The sequence below is a fragment of the Echeneis naucrates genome, chromosome 18 (assembly GCF_900963305.1).
Source record: "Echeneis naucrates chromosome 18, fEcheNa1.1, whole genome shotgun sequence".
Classification (NCBI taxonomy): domain Eukaryota; kingdom Metazoa; phylum Chordata; class Actinopteri; order Carangiformes; family Echeneidae; genus Echeneis; species Echeneis naucrates.
In genome coordinates, this window is record NC_042528.1 from 2,731,001 (window position 1) to 2,757,712 (window position 26,712).

The window sequence follows — 26,712 nt, forward strand, 5'->3', positions numbered from 1 at the left end:
TAATATATAAAGATCTTCAAACACAAACAGTTTTCATCAATACTTAACAATAATTTTGTCATTGTTTAGATTTCCGTTGCTACAGTTGTTCACATTCTCTTTGAGAAGCCAGTGTTGTTCATTTTATTTTGAAAGTGAAATCCAAGACATCCGGTTTTCTGCTCGCTTCCAGCTGGCTTTACTGAAGTTGAGCTGCATTTCTTCAAGACAATAAAAATCATTTCAGTCTAAACGTCCCCTTTCTAATAGGAGCCGGTGGCGAGACTCAATAAATGTAAATATGTCGGTGCTGTTTGGAAAAATAAGATCTGAGGAATAAAAGTTGGTTATCGGACACGATCATCAGCGTCTCCACTACAGGGCGCTGTTTCACCAGTCAGCTTCAGATAATCCAGTCATCTGGTGCCTGGAGACATTAGTACCTTCAATTCCTTATTAGCTAATTATTCCATCATGACGTGAATACAATTTAAACTGCAGTGCTGTATACAACACTGGGAATATCATTTTAACTTAACGTCTGACGCCTCCAGTCCGGATATTTTTCCACCTGCAGCTGCGGTTTGAACGAGGAAAGCTTATTCCTGCAGAAGAGCTCCGGCCTGAGGGACAGGACTCTTACATGACATGACAGCATGATTAACCCCAGAGGAAGGAAAAACACAACTGTTACACAATATGTGACTCACTTTAAAGTCAGATTGAGTCAACAGGTTTTTAGGATTGCACTTTTTCAAAGCATGCAAACCGTTTGGGTTCAAACAGCAGCAACGGAAAGCTGTCTGACATCTAAACTCTTGTCTCTTGTTCCAGCAGTGATGAATACAGTTAATTTATCCACCTCAGCGTACAAACAAAAACTGTGCATGGAACAAAACTGACCCTCATCAGTTTGCCACGCTGTGCTGAGGAAATCTTGAAACTTTTGTCTGTGGTTTTGCAGAAACAAACTATTGGAGTCTTCAACGTCTCAAATAGTTCTGCTTAAAGCCACAAGGGGGCAATAAAGCCCATTTCTGAAAGTTGTGGTTCTTTAAGCTTTCTGGCAAACAGGTGCTGCAGTGTGAAGCAGCTCGACTAAGCCTGTGGAATTTACCGCAGCATCCCAAAATTTCCCTAAACGCAAAGAAGATGTGGAGTTTCATGCTGCCATGTGATGTGTTTATCAGAGAAATGGCGTCCGGTTACAGAAAGACATAAGAAAGAGAGACTTGGTTATTTTGTCTGTGTTTATTTATTTCTAATGTGTTTTATTTTTGTTTTTATTTTTATTTATTTTTTTTTTTATCTGTCCACAAAGTCATATTAGTCACTACTATGTTAGATCAGTTTTCCCTCACTGCAATGGCAGTCAACTACACAAGAGCCCAAACCCAGCATGGCCCCCTCGCCTCACAAAGATTTGTCATTTTTCCAAAAACCTTTTTGAAACAGTATTTAGGACGGGATACTTTATACCCATTCAATTATAATATCCACTTTGGTGGAATATTCAGGAGATAAGGTGCAATTTTCACATGAGGCTGCCACATTGTATGTTGTTGCAAGAAAATGTGAAGTGAGTGTTCATTTTGTGGAGTTTTTTTTTTTTTTCTTTCTTTCTTTCTTTACATTTCATCGCACTCAACTCAGACTTAGACAAAACTAAGGATGCATTTTTGTGTATTTTCATCAAGTGAATGAGGCGAGCTCACCCTTGTTTTGTTCAGTTAATGGATCTCTGTCTGATGTCTCATACAGAAACTCCTCTCAAAAAAAGAAAAGGAGAAACAAGCGCTTCAACTCAGAATTTTTCTTAAAAGCTTTTGCAAAAGCTCACAAAATGATGATAATTAGGTCATCACTTCATTTAAGAACACATAAGTATCTGTAATCTGACTTCTTCTAGCGAAATCATCAACTTAAGAAAGACATTTTCATGGAACAGAAGGTTTACAAAGACCACTGAGGAATGTTATATTCCACCTGTAATCAAGAGAAGCTTCTACAGATTCCACAAATGAGCTGTTTAAACCATTTTCCAATTGATGACATGAATATAATTATGCCCCTTCGTTAGCAGGCAACATAGAAAAGTTTCACAGCTCTTAAATCATACCTTCAATAGAATAAATGACTGGCTGAAGACTTTTCTTTTATGAGTAAGAAATTTGGTGAAGGAGTTTTGAGTCAAATGCTGCTATTTTACATTCAAATCTTCTCGAGGAGAGCTCTTCAGCCAAAACATGTATTTTGAAAATAGGGGGTTTTTTGTTGATTAGACATCTATGATGATTGGCAGGCGTTTTTTATTCCCATCTGCCGGTGGGAGGAGAGGAAGGGACCATCGCTCAGGTTTGTGCTCTCTTTAAAAAAACACAACATCTCTAGCGCTATCTGTACAACATTCAACAACACATTTCTCTTGTTTTTTTTTTTTAACCATAATGCCAAAACAATAATAATTATCATTATAAGAAGAGCATTTTTCCATCTCAACGGCATTGAACAAACACCACACAAACTGAAATAAAAATCTAATAAAGGCCTCAATACCAGATAGTACACGTCACCTTCAAGTGGTGCTAGAGATAGACAGTTTACGGACGAGAGAGGGACACGGAGGAAGAGCAAGCATGAGGGACAGAAAAGGAGAGAGGATGGTCTGACGACAGAAGAAAAGAGAGAGGGCAGATGAATTATTGTGTTTTCTCAAGATGATACATGCTTTAGTGTCACATTGGACATATTTTGGCACCTCATGAGTTTAAATATAATATTCATTAGTCTTAGACTTGGGCTTTGGTTTATCAAGGGTTAGTATTAAGACCAAAAGTAGTCTAACCCTACATCTAGAATGATTTTGTATTTGTCTAACAGTTAGGTAGTCCTTTTTTTATTTATTTATTTATTTATTTATTTATTTTTTCCAAGCGTCTAGCCAGGCTAGATTGTAACTAAGGCCTAGTGACCTTGTTTAAAGCCGAACGGGCCTGAACCGAAGGAGAGAAACGAGGCATGAAAACAACGCCCCCCCCCCCCCCCCCCCCAAGAGAGAGAGGGGTCAGGAGGTAAAGACACGAGAAGAAGATTAAGACGAGAATGGGCTGAGGTGATGGAGGAGAAAACAGGAGGGGGAAGTGGAGGGACAGGAAGAGTAGTGTAGATATAGGCTAAGTGCTTTTGGTGAGTTTTACAAAATACACCAGGAAGTGCTTGAAACAGAAGGCACGGTGGCATTGACAGTAGTTGTTAAGGAGACACCACTAAGGGACTTTCACTACAAAACTCATAAGGTGCTCTAAAAAAGAACTTAGACACATTAATGCACATTAAAGTGTGGTTGCAATCATATGATACCCCATCAAAAAGTAGTCTACAGAGATAAATAATGGTTGTTAACCAGTGTAAAGGGGATACTACTAACTCGTTTTTTTTTTTCTTTTCATAAATACCTTCAAGCCACAAGAATGATAGATTGATTTGATTTTCTTTTTTCTTTTTTTTTTTTTTACTTATAGAAACTGATTTTGAACTTTCTTTAACAACCAGCTCAAAGGTTGGATGACGCACTGATCAACCGGCTGACCGATCTTGCTTGTCGATGGGGTAAATCTAATGAAGCCACAGCCTGACACTTTTCAGTCGATAACAGAAAGTGACACCTTCCATTGAGGAAAAAAAAATGTTTGGTCTATCCATAAAGTCAAAATAAAGACAACTACTTTGGGAACTCAAACCTTGCACAGTGCTCTGTATAGACATTCCAACTAGTCTTAGCTCACAAACATTATAATCAATATTACCTATATTGATAACCTTTTTCTGTAAGCATCTTGAAATGAAAATAAACAAAAGTCAGCTTTTTTTTTTTTTCTCGTCTTTACAAAAGCTACACATATTCTACTGGGATGTCTATGCATTTGTTAGTGTTTTAATAATTACTCCTACCATTGTCTTTTCTTTTCTTATAAAAAAAAAAGAGAGGGAATCTACTCATCTAAAAGACACCGTACCCCTGGAGTACAGTTTGTTTCTCAGATTAAGTCCCGTTCGTGAAGGATACTGCTTTCTTTTTCTTTCTCTACCTTGTATCTTCTCTCTTGTGGGGAGAAGAAACAGATTGTTTGTTTGTTTGTTTTTTTTTCATGTTTTTTTGTGTGTGTGTTTTTTGTTTTTTGTTTTTTTTTCTTTGTGTGCGACACAGTTGCTAAGTCTCAGTCTCTTTAAAACGATGTGTCAGCTGATTGTGTTCGGGGGCTTGAGCAGCGTCCCTACAGCCCTCCAACAGACTTCCGCTCTCTGGTTTTGTTCTCTTCCATAAATCTGCGATGATCTTGAGTTGCCTTGGCAACCCCGACTCACATCGGGCACCACTGTAAACACTTATTTTTGAACCCTGGCCCCTCGTTAGTGCTGAGCCTTTGACCTCTTTCATTGCATTATACAGTAAGTAAATCACCCTTTTTTTTTTTTTTTCTGTTTGTTTTCAGGCTGAACCGTAACGGCTGCCATATGTGTCAAAGACATCTCGCTTTGATGTGGCATTTCTTTTAACAACTTAACTATTCACAACAACCTAGAACCACTTTTAACAAATATACTGTACTTAAATTGTTTTAAACTGTATATTCAGATAAAATGAACGACCTATCAGAGCCTCAATGCCCAGGGATACCAGAAACTCTTGATAACATACAGTACATGAACAGGCACTAACTGAAAAATAAAAAAAAATTACAAACTTTTCTTTCTGTTTTTCTTCTGGACAATCATCTAGAAACACTTTTCAGACAAACAAGGCAGTGATATACAGTTGAGAGAAAGCAGATAGCCTGCAACAGTTACCTCACGCCTTAATTTAATACCAAATAGCTTAGCTGAGGTTCACAGCTTGAAACGTTTCTAGACTATTCTGTCCTCCTGTACGGGTTAAGGAGAAGCTTGAAGCTCGAGGTTTCAGACTGTTCGATGGACAGTTTGGAGAGCGTCTTTTCACAGCCGGCCTCAACTGAGTCAGTATAGTAGTCTGGGAGATACAGGGCTTAATTAGTCTGAGAGAGTCCGTTCATTGTCAGCGTGGAATAAATGCATCGCAATGCACTCTGGAATGATGCACGCTCTGTCCAAGATCTTTTTCTTCCGTTTATCAAATATCAGAAAAATCATCCGTCTTGGAGTGAGGCTTGGGAAGAGGAAAAAGGAAAAAAAAAAAAAAAAGAAAGTAGAAAATGTGGTCTAGAAAATCCTCAAAAGATGCATCCGTGCTCTTTTTGACAAGAGGTTTGCTGAATTTTGTTGTGGACCACATTGTCAGAACTGAAGAAAACAAATTAATTTGGGCAGAACAAAACAGCTGTGATTTCTTGTGCCATCTTTTTCAAAGCTCACCGAAATGTTTTCAGGACTCCTCACGTCTATCAAGAAATTTAAGAATAAATCTTCATTTATCCTTAAAACTTCCTTCTTTCTTAAATTCTGTGGTACATGGAGTTGAAAACATAAACCCAACTGTCCAATTTAACTTTTGGGATCCAAAACTGTTTTAGTCTGTTAAGACTCTCTCCTCCTCTCCAAGCATGTAGTTGGAGCTCGGGGTTGGTGAAAGCACGAGGGACATCCTCAGGTCCTGGTCTTGAGAATCTTCCAGGCTGCTGTTTTCCAAATTCTCTTCCAATTCCTCCTCTTGCTCTTCTTCCTCCATCTCCAACTTTTCCTTATTAAAACCCAGACCGTCTCTCATTTTCTTAGACACAGAGGCCATGATGGAATCTGGATGGTCAAGAACATCATCTGAATGTTCTGTTTTATCCTCAGAGAGCCCATTGAGGGTCTGGACCTGGGCTGAGGACCATTCCCCCAGGGGTGCCTGGGATTCGGCCTCACTGACATGCCTCCATATCCCCAAAGCATCCAGTTCGGAAGGTTCTGTTCGGGGTTTGGTGGCCCTTGGCACTCCATCATCATCTAGGTTAGTTGAAGACCCCCTTTTGCGCCTAGACTTACTGGTGTGGTTTACCTGGAGGTGCATGGCCATCAGCTCTGCTGAGGATGTGCGGAATGGGCAGAACAAACACTGACTCAGTTTGACCCCTGATGAACTATCGCCTCCATCCACACCTCCTCCTTCCCCTATGTTAATGAGTCCATCTTCTTCCATCCCTCCAAGCCCGGTTAAGGGACGACGGGACAGATCCAGGGGTTCAAACCCACCCTCTTGAGTTGAAGGTGCAGGTCCTTCCTTGTCACCTGACAGCTGAACCATTCGGCTAGTAGTGAGAGGTTTACGGCGGGACACTTTAGGGGTCTTTGGTGGGGGAGACTCCCTAATCCAACCTCCTTCCATCCCCCCTTGGTAAAGCGCTCCCATCACCCCAGACAGATACCTGTATTGGGTCTCCAGGTCGACATCCCTAAGAGCTGCCAAAGCCTTTCGATGCTCCCGCTGGTCTGGAAGCCCTAAAAGCCAGGACTGTTGGCTCGGCCGAGAGGAGGGGGCATCTGTCGGGCCCCGGCTGACTGGGCAGTGGTTGATTTGGGGCCGGCGCTGCTTGACCTGCCCCGATGTTCCAGAGGTCAGACTGTTGATAGTGGAAGTGAGTCCAGCAGAGGAAGAATTAGAGGAGGCCGACAAGGCGTTTCGTTGCTCCCTGTGGTGCCGCTGGAGGTGGTACTTCAGGGAGCCCGACTGGGTACCCGCATAGTCACAGTGGGGGCATTTGTAGGGTCGCTCACCTGGATAGAATAAGGTTAAGATTTAGACTGTAAAAATTACACAGGCACCCATAAGAGCATCTCTCTGCAAATGGATGGGAAAGCCAAGAAAACCCAGCAGCCCATGGAAAAAAAAAAAAAAAAATGTATGTCACCTTAAAATATTTGAAAGTCCACCCCCATCCCCCAGGTGGAACTGAAGGGCCATTGAATTAGAATTTTTTAGCTCATTTACTGCAAATTGCAGGCACTTAACATTAGTGCTAACCATTTTGTAAAATTAAATGCAGATCTGAAGATGACCATAATGGATTAGACAGGCAAGTTTCAAGAGTCTGCTAAATGGTTTTCATACCATATTGAAGTGTGAAAAAAGACAATGGCTGCCTGAGAAAAACACATTCAAAGACACTTCAACATTTCTTATTATAGAAATGCCAGCAGTGTTATTTTAGGAGCCATATTTTGCAAATTCACACGTGTTGTGTGGGAGATGCAATTACACGTTTTAAAGGGAGATGGCAGTATTCCATCACTGATTAAAAATTGCACTGTCGGGACCAACAAAGTGGAGGGGGCATCATGCATGAGGCATGTCAACAGCAGGATATATATTACATTTGAAAAGCGTGAATGATATTATTCACAGGAACACAAAATTGATCACACAAGAAGAACACACAGCTCTATTGATGAATGTAGATCCACATGCAGAGTACAAACAATTTGTGTTTATTACTGGAGCAAAATACGTTGGAATAAAAGTGCCAAGGAGCGGTGTTAGTCTCAAGAGGACTGTAATATTAAGAGAATATTATCATTTGTTGCTTTCACCCAAATTGCTGACCATGTGGTAATGAGTCGATGACAAAGAGAAGGCGCTGTATGCTATCATGAATAATATAGCTGTGGCGTGATGGGCCCCCGTCAGCTTTAAATGAGCAGTCATGATGGCAATACTAAATAGATTTTATTTAATGCGTTCTGGGCACTCTGTTGCTGGAAAGACTTGGATGAGCTCCAGTTACCAGTTGCTGGAGATCTGTGGTATCTCAAAGATGTTCTTGATTTCGATCAATTGCATCCAGCAAAGGCAAATAATAAAAAATGACAATGACTCATGCTGATAAAGTCTTATGAATGTGGATCATTAATTAGGAATGTGAATGAGTGCTGTGAGAGTTCTCATTTTTCATTAAAGTCCTCCTCACTTGTCACTAGAAATCCAGTGCGTTTTAATTTTTTTTTTTTTTTGTTTTATTTCTTAAATCTTGGAAAAGCTGGTTCGAGTCTCTTTTGAAAGCGTCTGTCTCAGTGCCCCGTGTCTCTGCTCTACTGTCAGAATAGATTGGCTTGCTTCAAACATCTGGTTAGGGAATGCAAGTCCCAGAAAGATTAAAGGCAAAAAAAAAAAAAAAAAAAAAAGGTTTTTATGGAGAAATCTGTGAGCATAGACTTCATGTCACGATGAAATGTGAGATTATACATGATCTACAAACACGAAGCCAGACCATTTTCATTTCGTACAATTTAGAGTTCGGCAAGTCAAGTTAGAAAAAGAAAAAAAAAGAAATGGGCACTATTACTTGAGAAATAATCACTGGAAACATAACATAAAATACTTTTGTATCTTTCTTTGGGGTGATGTTAAAGGCTAGTGAGAGAATTGATCTTTTTACACAGATTTTGATAGCTTTAAGACCTTGGGTGGCTTTTTTCCCCCAAAACCTCAGTTAATATACCCTTGAGCAAGGCACTTAAGCAGGAGCTGCTCGGCTGCCCGCAGTAGAAGGCTATGATTAGAGCTGGCCAGCTCTCTGAGGTGATTTAAAAAAAAAAAAAAGACAGCGCAGCTCGCTGAATCCTTTCCAGAGATTTAAAAAGGTTAAACTAGTAAATGTGCGTCTGGTCAATTCGTATCATTTTCTCACCTGTGTGAACTCTCAGGTGCACTTTGAGATGGTGTGAAGAGCGGAAGGCTTTACCACAGTAGGGGCAGTCTTTTATCCCTCTACCACGCACTCGCTCCCTGATGGGAACTGAAGGTATGGAGGAGACTGCTGTCAAACCGTTTTCTCCTGCAAGCAGAGAAAAAGGCAGGAAAGATGTATAAAGATAATAGCTGTTAAGAAGGGCCCCATGACAGCTTCTACTTACAGCAGTAAAGCAATATGAAAATAATATACTCTTATGATAATAACAGCATTACATGTGAGCAAACAAAGACGACCTAAAAGACAAAATAGATGTAAGCGGATGTGATTGTACCTTTGAAACTTGAGATGACTGAGTGAAACCCTGTAGTTCCTGCTTGTTGAGATCCACCGCTGTGCAATTTTGACTCCGGCCTAACCTCTCCCGTTTGTTGGGATCCACTGCCGTGCAGCTGAGACTCCTGTCTCGCTTCACTGCTGCCGCCTCTCCCTAGTCCCGCACCTCTACGACTACCACTTCCGTCCTCCTCGCCACTGCCTCCTTTCTGGGGCCTCTGAGTGTGAACGCGAGCATGAACCACCACCTGCTGCAAACTGCGGAATAGTTTTCCGCAGTCTGGGCATTCCCATGGCCCCCCTGCTCCACCAGACTCCTCTCTTGGATCCAAGCTCCCGAGATAGGCTCTGACTTGGTCAGCTTCAGTGATCACCGAGCTCCGAGCGGGGCCTCGCTGGCTTTGTTGCTGGCCTCGCTGGTGGGGTCTCTGGTGTTGCTGCTGCTGAGCAACAGCCAGGCTGCGAGCCACCAGTTGCCACCAGGTTGCCTGGTCCCCTCCCTCGGATATCGATGCTGTAGTTTCACCAGCACCTCTTGATGTTCCCCCTCCTCTTCCGGGGTCACCTCCACCTGGGCCTCCAATCCCACCACCACCGTTTCCCATCTCTGCAACTTGAGCCACTGCTTGAAGTCGCTCCATGCAGCTGGCCCCACTACCATCACTGGGCAGCCCAAGGTAGCCCAGGATGGCAGATTTGCTTGATCCCATTCCCATTCTGCCCCCCGTGTCTCTCTCTGACCTTCCTTGTCCACCTCTGCCACCTCCTCGCTGGGCCAGAAGGAGGCTGGAGTAGAGGGCATTCAGAGACTGATTACTTGCAGAGCCTTTGGCCTGTTGCTCAGCAGTTCCTGGTCCCCCAAGAGTTCCCAGTCCAGCTTTCAGCCCAAGCTTGTTGAGATGTACTTTCATGTGGTTTTTTAGGAACCAAGGCTCCTTGAAGCCACGGCCACAAACCTGGCACTTATGGTCCAAGGAGTCCTTGTGCTTCCGCATATGTCCTTTGAGAAACCACGACTGGGTAAACCGTTGCCCACAAGTATCGCAACGAAATGCTGGCAGGGAGGAGGATGCAGCCACCGTAGCAGCGGATGTCATCTGTGGGGTGCTAGGTGTTGGGGCTGGGGTATGGGTCGGTGTTGGGACAGGGGTATCAGGGGTTGCAATAATTGGCCTGGAATTGAAGGCCGGCGGCAGAGCGGACACCTCAGGGGAAGGGTGGTACTCCTGCAAGTGAGATGCCAGACTCTCTTCTTGGCTGGCAGAGAAGGGACAAAGAGTGCATTTATACGGGTTGTGGAGAATGCGGACATGTCGTGCCAACTCCGAAGCAGTGCGGAATTTGCCTTTGCAGGCATGGCAGCGAAATGTAGATGCAATGGGAATAGATCCACCATCCCCAGCGGTAGAAGAATAGGGAGAGGTCACGGAAACAGGGTCCTCTGTGAGCGGAGGGGTCAACTGTGTGCTGTCGTCCAATAAAAAATTTGGATTGTGGTCTGTCTGTAAGCCTTCATCAAGGCCTTTAACCTCACCATCAGCATCCTCTTGTTCTGTGAGATGCTGGATGAGAGTCCCTGGCAGTAAACGCTGGTTTGTGTGACTTCTGTGATTCTGGATTATGTCCTTGTGGTTCTGTTGCGCCTTGAGGTGCTGCTTTAGGGGCGTTGAAGGAAGTCCAGTCCGGTAGAGAGCTGAAGCTCTGCGGTCTCTGTCCAGACTGTGAGCTCGGGCATGAAGAGACAAAATACTTTGGAATCGGAATCGCTTCCCACAAACGTGACAGGGAAACCTGAGCGTGGGCCCCGATGAGGCTCCTCCCACTCCAGGTAGCGCCCTGCTAACAGTATCCTTCTGGAAGAGCTGGAGGTCGAGCTCGGCGTTGCAGTTTCCGCTCTGCCCTGAAGAGAGGGCCAGTTCTAGTGCTCCAAACCCAAGAAGTGGAGCTGATGGCGTAGCTGGAGGGGAGGTATCCAAACACGGGCTGCATCCAGCTTCTTGTGCCCCTCCTCCTGGGAACAGAGCCACTGCTGGAGTTGGGGACGGAGGGATGCCGTCCAGCCCTTCCTCGTCATCGTCTTCATCAACGTCATGGCGGTTGTTGTTATTGTCCTCGTGGAGGGGGAAGGGAGAGAGGGGGAAATAAGGTGTGGTGTCGGGGCTCTGAGGAGACGGTTCGGGGCTGTGAATGGGCAGGACGACGGGGCTGTCAGGCAGGGAGAGCTGGGTGTGTGGAGACGACGCCTGGGGGCTGTGGTCCAGGGATGGCAGTGTTGTGGGAGACTGGGGCTGCTCACAAGAGAGAGACAACACACACTCTGGCGGAGAATCCATCCTCTATCAGTAAAAAACAGAGAGAAAAGTGGACAGACAGATGAGTGAGAGGGACTGATAACTGTAGAGGATTTACAACTAAAAAAAAAGAAAAAACAAAGAAAAGGTCCATTGAGCATGTTACACATATTATATTTAATTACAAATTGACCTTGACCAGCTCTGGAAGCATTTCTGTACAATTAGAGCGACAGGATCAAATCCGTGTATATATAGTATAGAATAAGTATGCAAACAGTAAAGAATTACCAGCAGTGTGTGTGATATTATGCCATTCTTTAGTGTCTCTGCTGATGGGGGACACACTTCTGTGACAGCCTCCTCCTTTGATTTTCTGCAAACAGAAATAAATGGATGATTGGTGATTAAATGAGAAACCCAACTTAAATATGTGCAATCACAAATTTATCAGTTATTGCACTTTAGAAAACACACAGAGGATTTTTTTTTTTTTTTTTTGTACATTGGCGTGGCTGTTATGTAACGAACAATCGAGGTAAATGAACAATATCGGTGTCACTGTAGGTGTAAAGGCTCTTAAAATAGTGAGCGATGAACTGCAGGTGGCAGGATTAACAGCAATTTGCACTGAAATTCTTTCATTGCATTCTTTACAAATGTTTGAATACATGCAAACGTTAACTACAAAGCAAATTTGTGTTTTGATCTCCATTTACTCTTCACTCTGCATAGGTGAACGCATGAGCTTCTATGTGTAACAGGTGTACACCTGCTCAGTGCCCTGCATGCGCTCCAACATACTGTTAGCACATATGGGATGATTAGTCAGAGTGTGAATGTGCATCAGCTCGTATCAGCGTGGGTGTCCGTTGTATTTCGAAGTTAAGGGCACCACCACAGGACATGGACTGTCCCAAACAGGATGGGCGCGTGATGTTTTGACTTCCCCACACGCCCTTCCTGTACACTCATACAGTAGCTGCTTTTTGCTTAAATCAGGACTATGTACACACACAAACACACACACACAATAGTACAGTCGGGATACACTTCAGCACATCAGTATTTCTTAATCTACCGCCCGGTTGTGGTGCTTTGACCCGCACACTGCTTAGTCATTACTTGTTTAAGTAATATGGGAATTAAAGCTTATTCTACGGTTGTGTTTACTGTACTGCAACCGTCACCCCAGATAACAGAGTCAGCTAAAATGTAAAGCGTGATATACAGCATATCCAACACACACACACACACACACACACACACACGCAAGCATTTTGGCAAGCACCCTCGCACGTCCAAATATTTTGAGTGCACAGCAGTTTGCATCTGTTACACTGGATTTATGCACATAGGCTGTTTTTGTCCATCATTTGGTGGAGTTGAGGAGCCGCAGAGGCGTCCGCAACAAAACAAAAGGTCATCAATCATTGTGGCAAAACAATGGAGCATCTGTGTTTGCAGGTGTGTCGCCCATATTTGTGTTCAAGGCAACGGTATGGACACATATGTGTTTGTATCTGTTAATCTGTTAGATTTGCGTGTGTGATTGTGTGTGTGTGTGTGTGTGTGTCACTGAGCCTGGATGACAAAGAGATTCTCATGTAGCCAGTTGACATTTTAGCTCAGCTATGACTCACAGGGATATCACACCATATCAATCACATAAACACACACAGCCACAGACACACACATGCTCCCTCTCTCTCTCTCACACAGAGTCCTTTCTTAATCCACCATTATTGTTCTTTCTCTCCCCGTCTTCCTTTCCCTTCTGTCTTTCTCTCCTTGATTCATACTCCTCCCATCCCCCTCTCATTCTCTCGCTCCCTCCCTCCGTCTATTATTCACTAATTTTCTTTCATTCTCTCCCTCTCTCTTTCTTTCTCTCCTGCAGTGTTGCCAGTTGGCGGAGTGCCAGGGAATGCTGATATCAGCTGGTAGATTGGGCCCTGCCAACATGGCGAAGAGCAAAAAAAAAAAAAAAAAATGAGAAAGGCGGCAGACAGAAAGAAAGAAAGCGAGAGAGAGACGGAGAGAAACATACAGTGCAGTTACAAACTGGGCAGCATTAAAAAAGAGAGAGGGAAAACATTGTCAGAAGCCATGTGAATGAAAATGATTTAACGTGATTGCCAACATGGTGGTGAGGAGGAACGGGGCGGGGGGGGGGGGGGGGGGTGGAATAGAAAGGGTAAAGAGGCAGACATGCTGGAACAGAGAACAGGAAAGAAATCAGAGTAGTGGAGTGGCAGGCTGGGGCTTAACATGAAGAGAGAACAACAGATTTAAAAATCATTTGAAGAGTCAACACACAGAAATATACAACCAGACAGACAGACAGAGAGAGAGAGAGAGAGAGAGAGAGAGAGGGTGGGGGGGGGCAGTCCAAATGTATCTGCAGCGGTGTTAAGTCTGATGGCATTATCATATGAATATCACCATCACAATGCATTGTTCCACCGTGACGCTGGCTGTCGCCAACCACCAGCCCTGTCATGCCAATAAAGAAAATTTGGATAGATGGAAAGAGGGAGATAAGATACAGCAAAGGACGCAGGGAAAATGTGTGTGTGTGTGTGTGTGTTTGAGGGGCAGAAATCAGGTACATAAAGCCCAGGTGTGAATGAACCAGAAAAATCAGGCAGGACCCGGTGAAATAAGCCGCCTCACAACGTGGTTGGAGACACATTTGTCCTCAAACAACCACCAACAAATGCAATTCAGGCCCAATCTGCAAATTGCACACAGAAATTGCCCGTGGATTGATAGTGCAGGTACTCAACCAGGTGTTAACCATCACATTTTAAAGGGCGTGAATTGGCGGAGTGCAGCAGTTTTGTAGCAGACGGAGGAATCAGATTTTTAAAAGTGCATCGTGGAAATGCAATTTTAATGCCCTCCACTTAAAATCAAACTGTCAGTCTTGATGTGAAATCCGCGTTGATACCAGATACAAAGTGTGACAAGGGTTGGAAAAAAACAACATGCATTCATCTGTTTCCCCGTTTTTCTGACCCTGAAATTTGCAGCGTGCGCAGCATCAGTGTAACATTACAATCCACGCAGTAATCACAGCTTAAAAGCATGTTGTTGTTGTTGTGTTAAGCATTGCCGTGATGTTGTCATTACAGTAATAGCACAGCAACTTTGCTGGCACCGAGCTACCTGATTTGAAGCACTGAATTACCTCAACTGGAAATTCGTTTTCATCACGGAGGTCAATATGGCGCCTCTGTTTTGTTTTGCTTTTCTGTTGTTGTTTTTTTTTTTTGTGGTCCCCCAAAAAGTGGAAATGAAGTACTGATCATGTCTCCTGCATTTGTACCACAGGTGTGTGTATGTGTGTGTGTGTAGGAGGCTAATGGGAGGTGTTGCTGAGTCATGCAATACATCCATGATAAATAGCTGCCAAGGGAGTAGGAGCACAATATGTTCAGACAAGTTTATTTTGGGGGGTTTTGGAGTCATTGTGTAAATATCCATAGAGTTATGGAGCTTTATTGTGAAGGTAGCGGCTGCATGTTTGCACACGCCGCCACGCTACACATCATAATTGTAAATGTGATGGTGTGAACACTTTGGAGAGCGTATGTGTGGGCAGGAAGCCCTATATCTGCTCAGCTTTATATTAATGATGTGAGTGTTAATGTGTGTTATAGTGGATCTGTTGTCTGTAGCGCTGGATTCCAACCTTTCTGCCTCCAACGTTTTTTTTGGGTGTTTTTTGTTTTTTTTTTTTTTTTTGCTTTTACAGCCAACCAAAGTTTACTCGCAACCCATCATTACAGATTGCGTAATGAGCTCTTAGGAGTGTGATATCTTTAGATTGTTTCATTTTAATGATGATTACAGACCTGAGGAAATAAATGTCTCCTGTGTTTTTCATGAGAAAAAGCTCATCTTGAGAAAATATAGAAGAGTAATTTCCGTGTGTGTGTATGTGTGTGTATGCTTTCCTTTCTTCCATAATCACATTGTGACCTCTTAAACTTATCCTGTGACCTTTCGGGTGGGGGCAGTGGGGGCTAAACTGGAGGTCAACAGTGGAAAAAGCCGTACAATAACTGCTTTGGTTGTTTTTATCTGCACCTGTATGTGTGCGTTTGTGGCGCCTGACCTCCGCCATGTTCCTAAAAATAGACATCTCCAAGGTCTCCAGCCGGAGCCATAGGGTGAAGCGTGTGTCTAAAAGTGGTGTGGGTCTGAGTGTGTGTACTTTTGTGTATCTTCCTTCCTGCTGTATTACTTGAACTCTCATGTGATGAAGTGTGTGAGGTCAGGTGTCCTCTGGGGGAAAAGTAGGTGTATGAGCGACTGACCGCAAGAAAAAGTGTATGAAAGAGAGGATGAGTAGCTGAGGGAGCAAGAAGGGGGGTTGGGGGGGCAGCGGGGGGGCTCGCTCTCTGTGCAGTACAGTATAATTTGGGCCTGTGGTTTTTATCGCATGGTCACGTGGCACCTTCCCCACAGACGGTATTCATTTCCTTTACTTCACCTTTCCCTGAACCCCCCTGCTTCCCTTCAACTTTGTCTGGCTCCTTCTCTTTCACTGCCCCCCCCCACCCCAAAACCCACAACCTCATCTCCAGCTCGAGGCAGTGATAAGGGGGAAACCTCCCACAGTGTGCGCCCAACATTTACAGTAAAGATGCCTTATGGATTGCTCATACAGGAAACGCTGAGTTTTGTGTGTCACTTTGGTTTGAACAGGAAAGTGTTATATAATATTGGAGTGTTACAGCTCAAGGCCAGCCTTCAAGCACACAACTACAGCCATTCATGGTGCTGCTGGGAAAAAGTGTCAGTCAAATGGCGAAAAAATTCATATGTCGCTGACCTTTTTTGAGACGTTCTGTGAGAAAGGCAAAAAATAAGTTGTGTAAAAATGACACATCCAGCTCTGGACTCTAAATCTGTCCTCAGCTCTTTCATCTTTTACGAGATTGGGGACAGCCACCAGGAACATTTTCTAAAAGTAAGAGCACTGTCATGTGTTTTATCTCACACTTCCCCCCCTCCAACATTTCTTCCCATCTAACCTAACCACTTAATTTCTTCTCCTCTGCTCTCCACCTCCTCTCAAGCTGTTGCTCATGCTCTTTCTGAATGAATTTCTCTTTCAGCGGAGAACATGAGCCGACACTTCCCTGCAGTTGCGGAGCGCTGAACTGGGAGCGACGCGGCGTTGCCAGATCTGTAGCAAATGAAACGTTGGAAACATCAGAGGATCTCGGCAGAGAAACGAGGCTCTCGCTCCAAGTCATATGGGCCACAGTGTGTCTAAACCAGTGAGTGGGGGTGCAGGGGGGGGCGCTGACTGACTCGCCTGATTCAGGATTACAAGATTGAAGCCTTAAAAGAAGAATTGCTTCGGAGCACGCAAACCTCGGCAGCAAATCACTGGATGTGTTCCTCCTAAAAGGCTTATCTGTGCATATTGAAGATCACCTGCAGGGGCTGAGAGGAAAGATGCGAAGGGAGGTAGCAGGTGACAAGCACACCTACCTGATGATTTTTCTCCCTGACCACAAATCTAAATTTGTATCAAAAACGTCCAAATAATGAACATTACAATACAAAAAAAGAAAAGTTCAAACCTTCCCCTAGTGCTTCTACTGAAGTGTCCTTGAGCACTATCCACAGGCCCCAGGGACCCTGACCTTACACCGTGACCTCCTTGAGGAATACGTGTATCAAGTATATCCGACGTGAGCACCTACAAGAGCCTTCGTATAGAAAAAATAGTAACTGTTAACACAGGTTGATTCTTTACTCCCCTCGGGGGAAATATGGAGAGCACGAGCTCCTTTTCTTAGTAACACATCGCTTCATGTACGTTCACTTAATGCAGCCAACTAATAGCTGATATAGCTGGAGTGTCAATACATTTAAGAAAAAAAAAAAGGCAACCACGAAGTGGGGAGTTTGGCGGAGTCCAACCTGAAGGACGGGATGCAGTCAAATGAGGAACTAGTTGGTAACGTGAAGGGCAAAAGTGATCCAAGAGTCGTGATAATCTATTAAATACAGGCATGAAGGCGCACATTTTTAGACTCTCATTGAAGGAGTGCACTCAGTACTGGGCACAGAAAGGTGCAAGGAATAAGTTTCAGACCGGACGGTTTGTGAAAGTTGCAGATGTTGTCGTCCAGCAGGTTTGATCACCTGACGGTCTCTTCTTTTGTCATATACTGATGTGTTGCTACGCTAGGCCTCGTCTGCTCACCATCTCCTGGTGACCTTGCCGGCCTTTTGCTTGTTTGAAATCACTCCAGGCCCCTCCTGACGCGCTTCAGTCCCCGTCTATCCACAGAAAAGAGAAGGAGGCCCGGCTACCTATCCCGACTCAGCTGCAAAAACTGGTTTAAAAACGTCTCTGAAAACCGAATACAAATGGCACAAGAGGCGTACTATTTAAGTAAGACCCTAATGCTCTAAATACACGCTAATCCCGAGCAGCCAGCAGAACTCTCAACAGTCTCAAAATGTCACAATGCAGTAGATTCTCCCTAACTGAGGGCAAGCAGGTGCCTCTCCCACAGCGCACTAATGACCCAATTATATCAATCAGAAGCCTTGATTGGTGCTACACTCCTCTCCTTTTTACTCTCTCTCCCTCCGACTCTCTGTCTCTTTCTCCCTCACATACTACCCCCTCCCCCCCACCCCAACTCCCCCCAGAGCCACCTGGATGGGGTGTGTGTGCCCCCTCAAGTACAGTACAGTATGTACAAAGATGGAGGGGGGGGGGGGTGGTGTCGATGGTGGGTGGAGGAGGAGGAGGAGGATACTACTTGAACACAACAAGCAGAGAAAAAAGGTCTGAATGAAGCAAAACAATTAAACACTTTTTAACACGGGGGCCAGTGTTTGGTATTCATTAGTGCAGCAGGTTCCTGATGAGTGTTTTCAGTATAAAATCATCAACCTGCATTAAAAAGGTAGACAACCTGTCGGGGTGGAGGCAGGGACTTTCCCAACAGAGGTTCAGCTTCTTTTTCTTTTTTTTTTTTTTTTGTTAAGTAGATAAAATATTCAGTGAGAGGCTCCTTTTAGACCAGAAAAAGTCCCAAACTGGATCGAGTTCTCAGAATTCCTTCATAGATCAAATCTGCTTTTAACATCCACAAATATATATTTTTTTAAAGATAATATGCCAAAAGTAGTACATGTGTCAAAAAATGCTAAATACAATAAGTAATAGAATAAAGAGAGTTTAAGGTCTCTGATTACAGGACAAGCCAGCAATGTCAACCTACTTCCACTGTGCACACGCTGCGAGAAAGTGTGACATTTTGGGTGGATTTAAAGGAAATAGGGCATTTCAGGATCCCTAAACATGTCCGGCTGGATATAGAAAAGGCGACGGGAGTGTCTTTGGTCAACCCAGATGACACGTCTGCGCCTTATCTCAAGAGGAATTTCCTCCTCGCCGCTGTGATGTGCGTCAATAACGTGCAACCATTTTCAGCCGCTCTTTCCCCCCTTCTTCTTCTTCTTCTTCTTCTTCTTCTGCTGCTTCTTCTGCTTCTTCTTCTTCTCTCTCGCGGCCATCTCAATTAGAGGCACGTTAATGAAATAAATAACCATCAACAAACAATGCACTAATAAACACCCCCTCCTCCTTTTTTTTTTTTTTTTTTAACCCCCATACATAAAATCAGATTAGTCCTGCCCGGTGTCCAGCGCAAGATTAAAAAAGGAAAAACGCGATTAAAAAGCATAAACAGTGGGATATAGTTTGGAGAAGTCGGGGGGTGGCGTGTGTGTCATGTCAGCCTATCTATCGCTCTCTCCCCTGCTCCATTTTGTTCTTAAATTTTCTATACAAAAGATTAAGGGAGGGGAAAAAGACGAGTGAGCGGAGCGAGCAGGGAGAGGACGGGAGGAGGAAAAAAGTGCCATCATGGATTTCATCTTGAATCCCTCTGCCAATCTCCCCAAAAAAAACCGACATCAGCCCCCCCCCCATCCCTCAAAGAACAGCCAAAGCGACATGGATCCCCCGAAAAGAAAAGAAAACGCACATTTGTTGCAAAAAGCGGTAACTTATCTTTGCTGGATTGCAATTTGGCAACACACGTATTTTTTTCCTGCACACACACACACACACACACACACACACACATACATACACGACGTTGCATGCCAGACTTGCAATGCTACTTTCTGAGCTTGTAGACGCTGGAGGTGATTTTAGGACAAGCTAAACGGGTTGTAGTAAACATTGTAGTAAAAGGTGGGACAAGTAAGAAATAAAAAAAAGGAAAGAGGGGGTTTATAAAACACCACGATGAGACACAGTGGATGCGTTTTTGCGCACATCGCCACATGAAAGTGTCGGCGCTTATCTGGAAAACAATGCACTACAACACAATGTGCCTAATGTGCGTCCAACAAAAGAATTAGTCCAGCTAATCGCATCTGCCTGCAAATGAACGCTTTCCAAATCAACTTGGAAACGCGCAAAGAATTCAACTAAAATAAGAAATAAATAAAAGCGTCCACTTTTACGGCTGGACAACATGTCGGCGGCTTATCGACAAATGCTCCGTTACGCACCACGAACTTGTGCCTCTTTTATTTTTTTATTTATTTATTTCCCCCTTTTTCATAAAAAAAATCTACTTTTTATATCCAAACGTCGCTTCCCCCCGTCAAAGAGGTTAAAAGGGGATAAAAGACGGAAGAGGTCTCATTAAAAAAAAAAAAAAAAAAACTGCTGTCCTTTCTTGGATGGTGGATTACACAACTTAAAGTTAAAGTTACGGCGTATTTAAATAAAAAAAATCCATCTTTAACCCGTCCGACTGACTTTTCGTGCACTTGCAACCATTTTAAAAGTCGCCCACAGTCGACTTATTTTTAATCGTTTCGTTGTGTAATTTGTGGAGAAAGCAGCATTTCTCCGCTTGTTTTCCTTTTTTTGTGTATTTTTTTTGTCACGTCATGGCCATACGGCGGCTACATGCATGTCGGCCACGCGCGCACATACGCCGGCTTTACATACATGACACACACGTAAAGTGTTCCGGAGCGCGCGAGGACAAACATACAAACATACATACATACATGCCAGTCACTCGCATGCACGCACACACACACACACACACACACACGCAGAGAGAGAGAGAGAGAGAGAGACGCACGCACACGTACACACACATAAATCCAAACTGCAAAAATAAAACACAACAACTATATTTGGCAATTATTCCGTTTGTTGTCCGTAAAAGGAGGAAGGAATAAATAAACAACAAAAACAACAACAACAACAACAAAAAAAGACAGAGAGGGTTCTACACAAAATTCAACATTTTCTTCTTTTTTTAAAAAAAAAAATAGAAATGTGTGTTTCGCAGCAGCAGCCGTAAAAGTGTAACCTCCATGTAAACACAGCGGTGGCTTCAAAAAAATAAAAAATAAATCAAAATGAAAGTAGATAAATGAAGATATAGGCTATATGTTGAAAGTAAAGACTCAGTGTACTTACGGGAGAGGCGGCGAGGAGATTAATGACACGACACGTCATGATTACGTTTCACTTGAATTAAATACATTACGAGTTGGGAAAAAAATGGAAATCAGGGTTGTATACAAGCATACGCCGTTTCCCCCTCCCTCCTCCCTCCTCCCTCCGTTTGGTCACCCTCTCTCTCTCTCTCTCTCTCCTCCTCCTTCTCCTCCTCCATCTCCCTTTTCTTTCCCTTCTCTCTCCTTTCTCTCCTTTCTTCTTGCATTTTTTTTTCCTCCTCTCCTTTTCCTCCCATTTATTGTACAGGAGTGAGTGAATAGAGGAGAAGTGGGAGGGAGAGTGATGTAGGTTGGAAAATGTTAATTATAATCTCAGCACGGGCTCCATTTTACAACGCTGTCATCTCTTCACATTTGTATCCTAAATATGGCATCTGGGGTGGCGGGTAGCTGACAGTTTAGAGAGACATTTTTTGGAGGAGAAGAAGAAGAAGAAGAAGGAGGAGGAGGAGGAGGGGAAGAAAAAAGTTTCACACCAATTGAAGTGTGTTTAAAGTGATGACAGGGCCAAGAGGTATCCTAAATATTGTGGTGAGACACCCCGGAAGGATGAGAACATACAAAGTGCACATTTTTTTGGCTGTGGGGTTCCCAAAGTAAGGCCCAGGGACCCATAGGAGACCCCCAGGGGGTTTCTAGGAGGTCCCCAGCTAAAATAGCAGCAGTGAAAGTCACACTGGCTGAGAAAATTCAGTAAGTCCAGTAAGGCTTAAAAAAAAAGTTGAAGCACTTATATTGAATTATATGTTCAGTGCGCTTATCTTCCAACTTGGATGCCTGCAAAAAATAAATAAAACTGAACATAAAGTAAAAACAATGATCCAGTTTGTTACAAATGAAAGACAGTTCACGGAGCGTCTCGACTCCATAAGGTGTGTCGTATATCTTTTAAAAGAACATAAAACACAATTTGGCTGTAGATGAAGATGACAAATCTCCAAATGCAGAGACGGAGCAACATTATAATCCGCCTGATGAATTTCTATCCCCCTCTTTCTTTCAGCGCTCCGCAACTTAAGAGACACTCTCCACCAGCTGATCACTAATGTGTTTGTCTGCCGGTTTGGTGCTGCACAGGTTTCATTCAGCTGCTGGTCAGAAGAGCGAGAAAGAAACAAAAAAATAAATAAATAAGTGCTCTCCTGAAGGAGAGAGAGAGAGAGAGGGAGATCTCCTTCAGACTAATTTTAAGACATGACAATACTCTGCTCTGAATAATTATCTGTGCCTAAAATGTTCTCATCCAAAAAAAAAAAGAAAAAAGATAAAGATTCTTACCAGCTCTGTATTTGAATCCATGAATATGCAAATATTGCTCATTTTGAAAGTTTAACTACTGCTTCACTGAAAAGTCTGAGTGTATGTTCTCTGGAGGATTGAAGTTTCCTCCTCACATATACAACAGATGCATGTCCTTATTGTGTGTAAATGTCTCAGGCCATTTCCACAGCCAGAAGTGACGGACATGGTCAAACTTAAAACTGTTTTCCCAACTGAAATAGTCAGAAGGTTCATACCAAACAAGGCTCTCAACCCCCCCCCCCCCTCAGATCTGAGGGTGGCAATGAAACTTTCTCCATCCTGCAGTTTAAACTTGGCATGTACATCATCATTCGACACAGTGAAGGTCAAACGCAAAAGGGGAGTAACAAGAGGTGAAACATGTCTTTGACAAGAGCTGGTGGGGCTTTAAAACCAGTACAATGAGCTAAAAGTGGGTGAAAGGTGAACGACACATTTCATGTCAGTTTTAGTAAATGCATTCAGCTCCAAAACGTAAATGCTGATTTAAGTTTTGCTGCTTTTGGTTCTTCTCCTCCAGTCGTCTGCTTTTCATGAGGATAAACTGAGCGTGGTGAATGTCACGCACTTTGCCACGATGTGGCAAAACTGCACACTAACTGAGGATTAGTCCTCGAGTCCTCTTCTGTCTGTTTCCATTGTTGGTTTGAAGATGTGCAAGCTTGTTGCCTCCAGACAACTGAGACAACTTATCCGCTAACGTATATCAGATTCAATGGGAATCTGGTTGAATGCACAATCTACCATCTTGATCTGACTGATCCCGATTCAGGCTGCGCACACAACGCCATATTTACTTCCACTGGCAGTTATATCCCTTTATCGTTGGTCTGCTTAAAAAAAAAAAAAGAAGTTACTTCAACAAATCGCTTCCTGATTAGACCTTTAGCCTCATCTGCTCCATCGTGAGGCTTTTAAACTGCAGACTACAGTTGCAGCACCTCTATGGATTGTTCTTGCATTTCATTTGCGGTGTAAGAGGCCTGCGCGAGCGAGCGAGCTTGTAGGATGAGGGCAAATGACAACATCGAAAAAGGCAGAAAATCAAATCTAGCATACGTGGGCCAGGGCGCGAGTGGAGTGCAGAAGCCCACGCTCCTCTTCCACCACCTCTCAGCCACTATGAGAGAGAGTTACAGAGCGAGATACGGACCGAATCACAACAACAGGAAGCCGGGTTGAACAATTTGTTCTGTGAATACAACAATGTTCACCTTTTATGTCTTGCTTACTTAATTCTTTCTCTATTAAATACTTTTTATTTTAGTCTCTGTAGTCGTACAGCTTCACTCCGAACAGAATTTTAGATGTAACCTCTGGGGTCGTGCGTCTAGAAGAAAATATCAGTTCATTTGTGCGTCTGAATATTTTTCACCAGAAGGCCTCGGTTGTAACATTTAGATGCAACGTTCTCGCACACTGTGTGAAGGTAAATGTTGGCTGGGAAATTCAAATGTCTTTGCTGACGCAGAACATATCTCCTGGATCAGCCATTGTAAGCCTGCTATTGTGTATCTGAGAGTGACTGACTAAGTCTGTGGCATATGTGCAGTGCATGCTTGTCCCAGTGTGTGTACATAGTAAATCATTGTGTGCGTATGAGTGTGTGTGTGTGTGCGTGCGTTTGCACATTTTGCATGTCAGCAGCTTATATAAGTGCATATATGAATGCATGCTCTGTCTGATGATGTGTCCTGCAATTGTGAATGTGAGCGTGTGTGTGTTTCCCCATCTCTGTCTGTTTGTGTTTGTGTGTATGCTCACAGTACATATGTGTACGTGTTTGCGGCTGCCACAGTGGCATCATCACCCGCCCCGACGCTTTGATTGTTTTCTCCGCCGCAGCAGAAATGCACCAATTAATATGCAGAGAGTGAGTGAGACAGAGACGTGCACACACACACACACACAAACACACAACACAGAAAACAACAAAAAAAACACAACCCCCCCATTTAAAAAAAAAAAAAAAAAAACTGCATGAGGGAGGGAGACGGGGAGGGAGGTGTGATGGAGAGAAAAATTTAGGGGGGGCAGAAGAGATGGCACATAGAGAGGGGAAGAATAGGGGAGATGAAATGAAAGATGAGGTAAAGTGGGTGTGTGTGTGTGTGAGGGAGAGAGGGAGAAAGAGGGCGAGAGATGGAGTGAGATAAAGGGCGAGGGTGGAGGGGGGGGCGTAGATGGAGGGGATGAAATCTGATAGATGTTTGAGTAAAAACAAGAGAAGGAGAGAAAGAAAGGAGTGAGGGATGAGGCTGAGGTGAGGAGGAGGAGGGCGGATCAATATGTACATATTCAGTGAGATATGGTGGGAAATCAATTGAGGAGAGGAGGGGGGAGGAAGGGGGGAGAGGTGGAGATATGGGGGTCACAAGGAAGGAGGGAGGGAGGAAGGAGACGACGGAGGAGGAGGGGTGCAGAGGTGGAGTGATATGTGGCTACGGCTGCTGTCCTTTTTGTCGCAGTGTCAGGGTATTGATACTGTAATACACTCCCACCCCCCGACACACACACACACACACACACACACACACACACCACCACCCTCCACCACCCCTCACACCCCCATCACAATGCTGCCGTGACAACGGCTGTCGCGGCGACGCCTACTGGCACAATGCAGCCACAATACTGAGGGCACTGAAGCATCTCACACACACACACACACACACACACACATACAAACACACAAACACACACTCAGAGAGCAGAGCAGGCCAGAGAGAAAGAAAAAAAAAAAAAGGGGGAGGAGAAATATAAGGAGGGAGAGGTGGAGATTAAGAGGGAGGGAGGAAGATGGATTGATAGAGAGGGATGGAGATGGTGATGGAGATGGAGAGGAAGGAGGGAGGGGAGGAAGGGTCGGGGATGTGGATTGATGGAGAGACAGGAGAGAGAGAGAGGAAGGGAGGGAAGGAAAGAAGGAAGGAAGGAAGGAGGGAGGGAGGGAGGTGGAGGAGAGATGGCGGGATAATATTACATGTGTAAAACGCTGGAGGGTGTGTGCCCACAGAAACATGTTTAATGGCTTTTATGATTGCGGGGAAGGTTGTGTGAGGTGTGTTTGTGTGTTGTTGTTTTTTTTTATGACGGAGTGATGTATGCACTGCATGTGTGCAAACAACGGGGTGTTTATATGAATCCATGTTGGGTAACAAAAACTATATGCAGCTTTATTTACCCCGTGCATACCTGTGTCTAGACACTGTGTGACGCACGCACACGAATACACCTGTGCAGATTTGTTCTGTGTCACTATTTCATCCGAATGAAATCATATCTTCAGTGTTTTAGCGCATGTTGTGCCACTAAACAAGCTTTTCCTACTCTTATAAAGTCTTCTAGGTTTGTCTCAGTGGTCGTTTTGGTGGCAGGTTGTTTCTGAGCAGTTTCAATTTCTGGTTTCAAACTTGACTTCAAAGCTGCCCCCCCCCAAAGAGGTGGAAATAAAATAAAAAATACATACACTGGCCGCTCTGACCTCCCTTTGCTAAAATGTCTGCGCCGGCATATTACTGTATCTCCCCCCAACATGCACTCTCATTTACAAAAGAAACGCTTGGCTGGCTGCCTATAAGTCAGTTTATCCGCGTGAGATGACCAACGTCCCTCTTTTTCTTTCTCTCTCTCTCTCTTTTTTTTCCTCTCCTCTCCCCTCTCACACTATCTCATACAGTGTGTGTGCGTATGATCTATAGCTCCCTCCCTCCCTCCTCACCCCTCCCTCCCCCTAACCCTTCTTAATATGATGTAAAAAGCTAATCGCATGCAAATGTCTGTTGTCCCGGTAACCGGGCCTGAAAAATCCCTTTGATGTTTCCCCCGACTCATTCTCTTCACGTTCTCTTTGTTCGCCACAGTCTCGCTGCTTTGTCAACATCCCCCCTTTTACCCCGCTCGCTCTCTCTCCTTCATCCATTCTGCAGCTCTCTCGGCCCTCTCTTAGTTCTCTCCATTAGAAAAAAAAAAAAAAGTTCTAACTCTACTTTGTGTCTCCCTCTTTCTATAAGCCCCCCTCTCTATTCTTCTTCTCTTTTTTTTCCATGCCTCCTCTCCCCCTCGTGCTCCTGCTCTCCCCTTGACTGTGCCTCTCTGTCTGTCTGCCCCTTCGCCCTCGCTCATTTCCCATCATTCCCACCTACTGTCTCCTGTCCTTCTCCTCTGTCGCTCCCTCGCTCTCTCCCTCAGTTCTGCCCCTTCCTGTTGCCCCCCTCCCGTCCTCCTCCTCCTCTTTGCCCACCCTTTATCTCTCATTCCTCTCTCCATGTCCCTCACATGCACAGATGGACACACACTCATGCTCTCAAACTGCCCTCCCCTTCTTTGGAGAATTTGATCCCTGGAACTATTTGATATGGCGCTGCACTGTAGTTATCTAATCATTGTGGGCTTTTTGTGTGTGTGTGTGTGTGTGTGTGTGTGTGTGTGTGTGAGGCCTGGTGGAGGCAGCAGCACAGCTGGCTTTCAGAGAAGAGACCCCACTCATTACAGCAAGTCTGAGGTTACAAGGCTACAGGCCTCTTTTTCGAGGTTAGACCAGTTACATGCTTCAAGCGCAACCTTTAACCCCCCCCCCCCCGACCCACCCACCCGCTTAAATCTCATCCGAGAGG

General features: G+C 44.2%; 1 protein-coding gene across 1 annotated transcript; it reads right to left on the minus strand.

Annotated features, from left to right (window-relative positions):
* Nucleotides 1-1,534: 1,534 nt before the first annotated feature.
* On the minus strand, nt 1,535-20,876 carry znf219 (zinc finger protein 219). The gene is made up of 5 exons (XM_029526481.1): nt 20,754-20,876; nt 11,546-11,630; nt 8,962-11,299; nt 8,625-8,771; nt 1,535-6,714 (listed from the first exon to the last, which is right to left on the minus strand). The coding sequence occupies exons 3-5, from the start codon at nt 11,294-11,296 to the stop codon at nt 5,525-5,527; spliced, it is 3,672 nt and encodes a 1,223-aa protein (XP_029382341.1). The 5' UTR covers nt 11,297-11,299; nt 11,546-11,630; nt 20,754-20,876; the 3' UTR covers nt 1,535-5,524.
* Between the last annotated feature and the right edge of the window lie 5,836 nt (nt 20,877-26,712).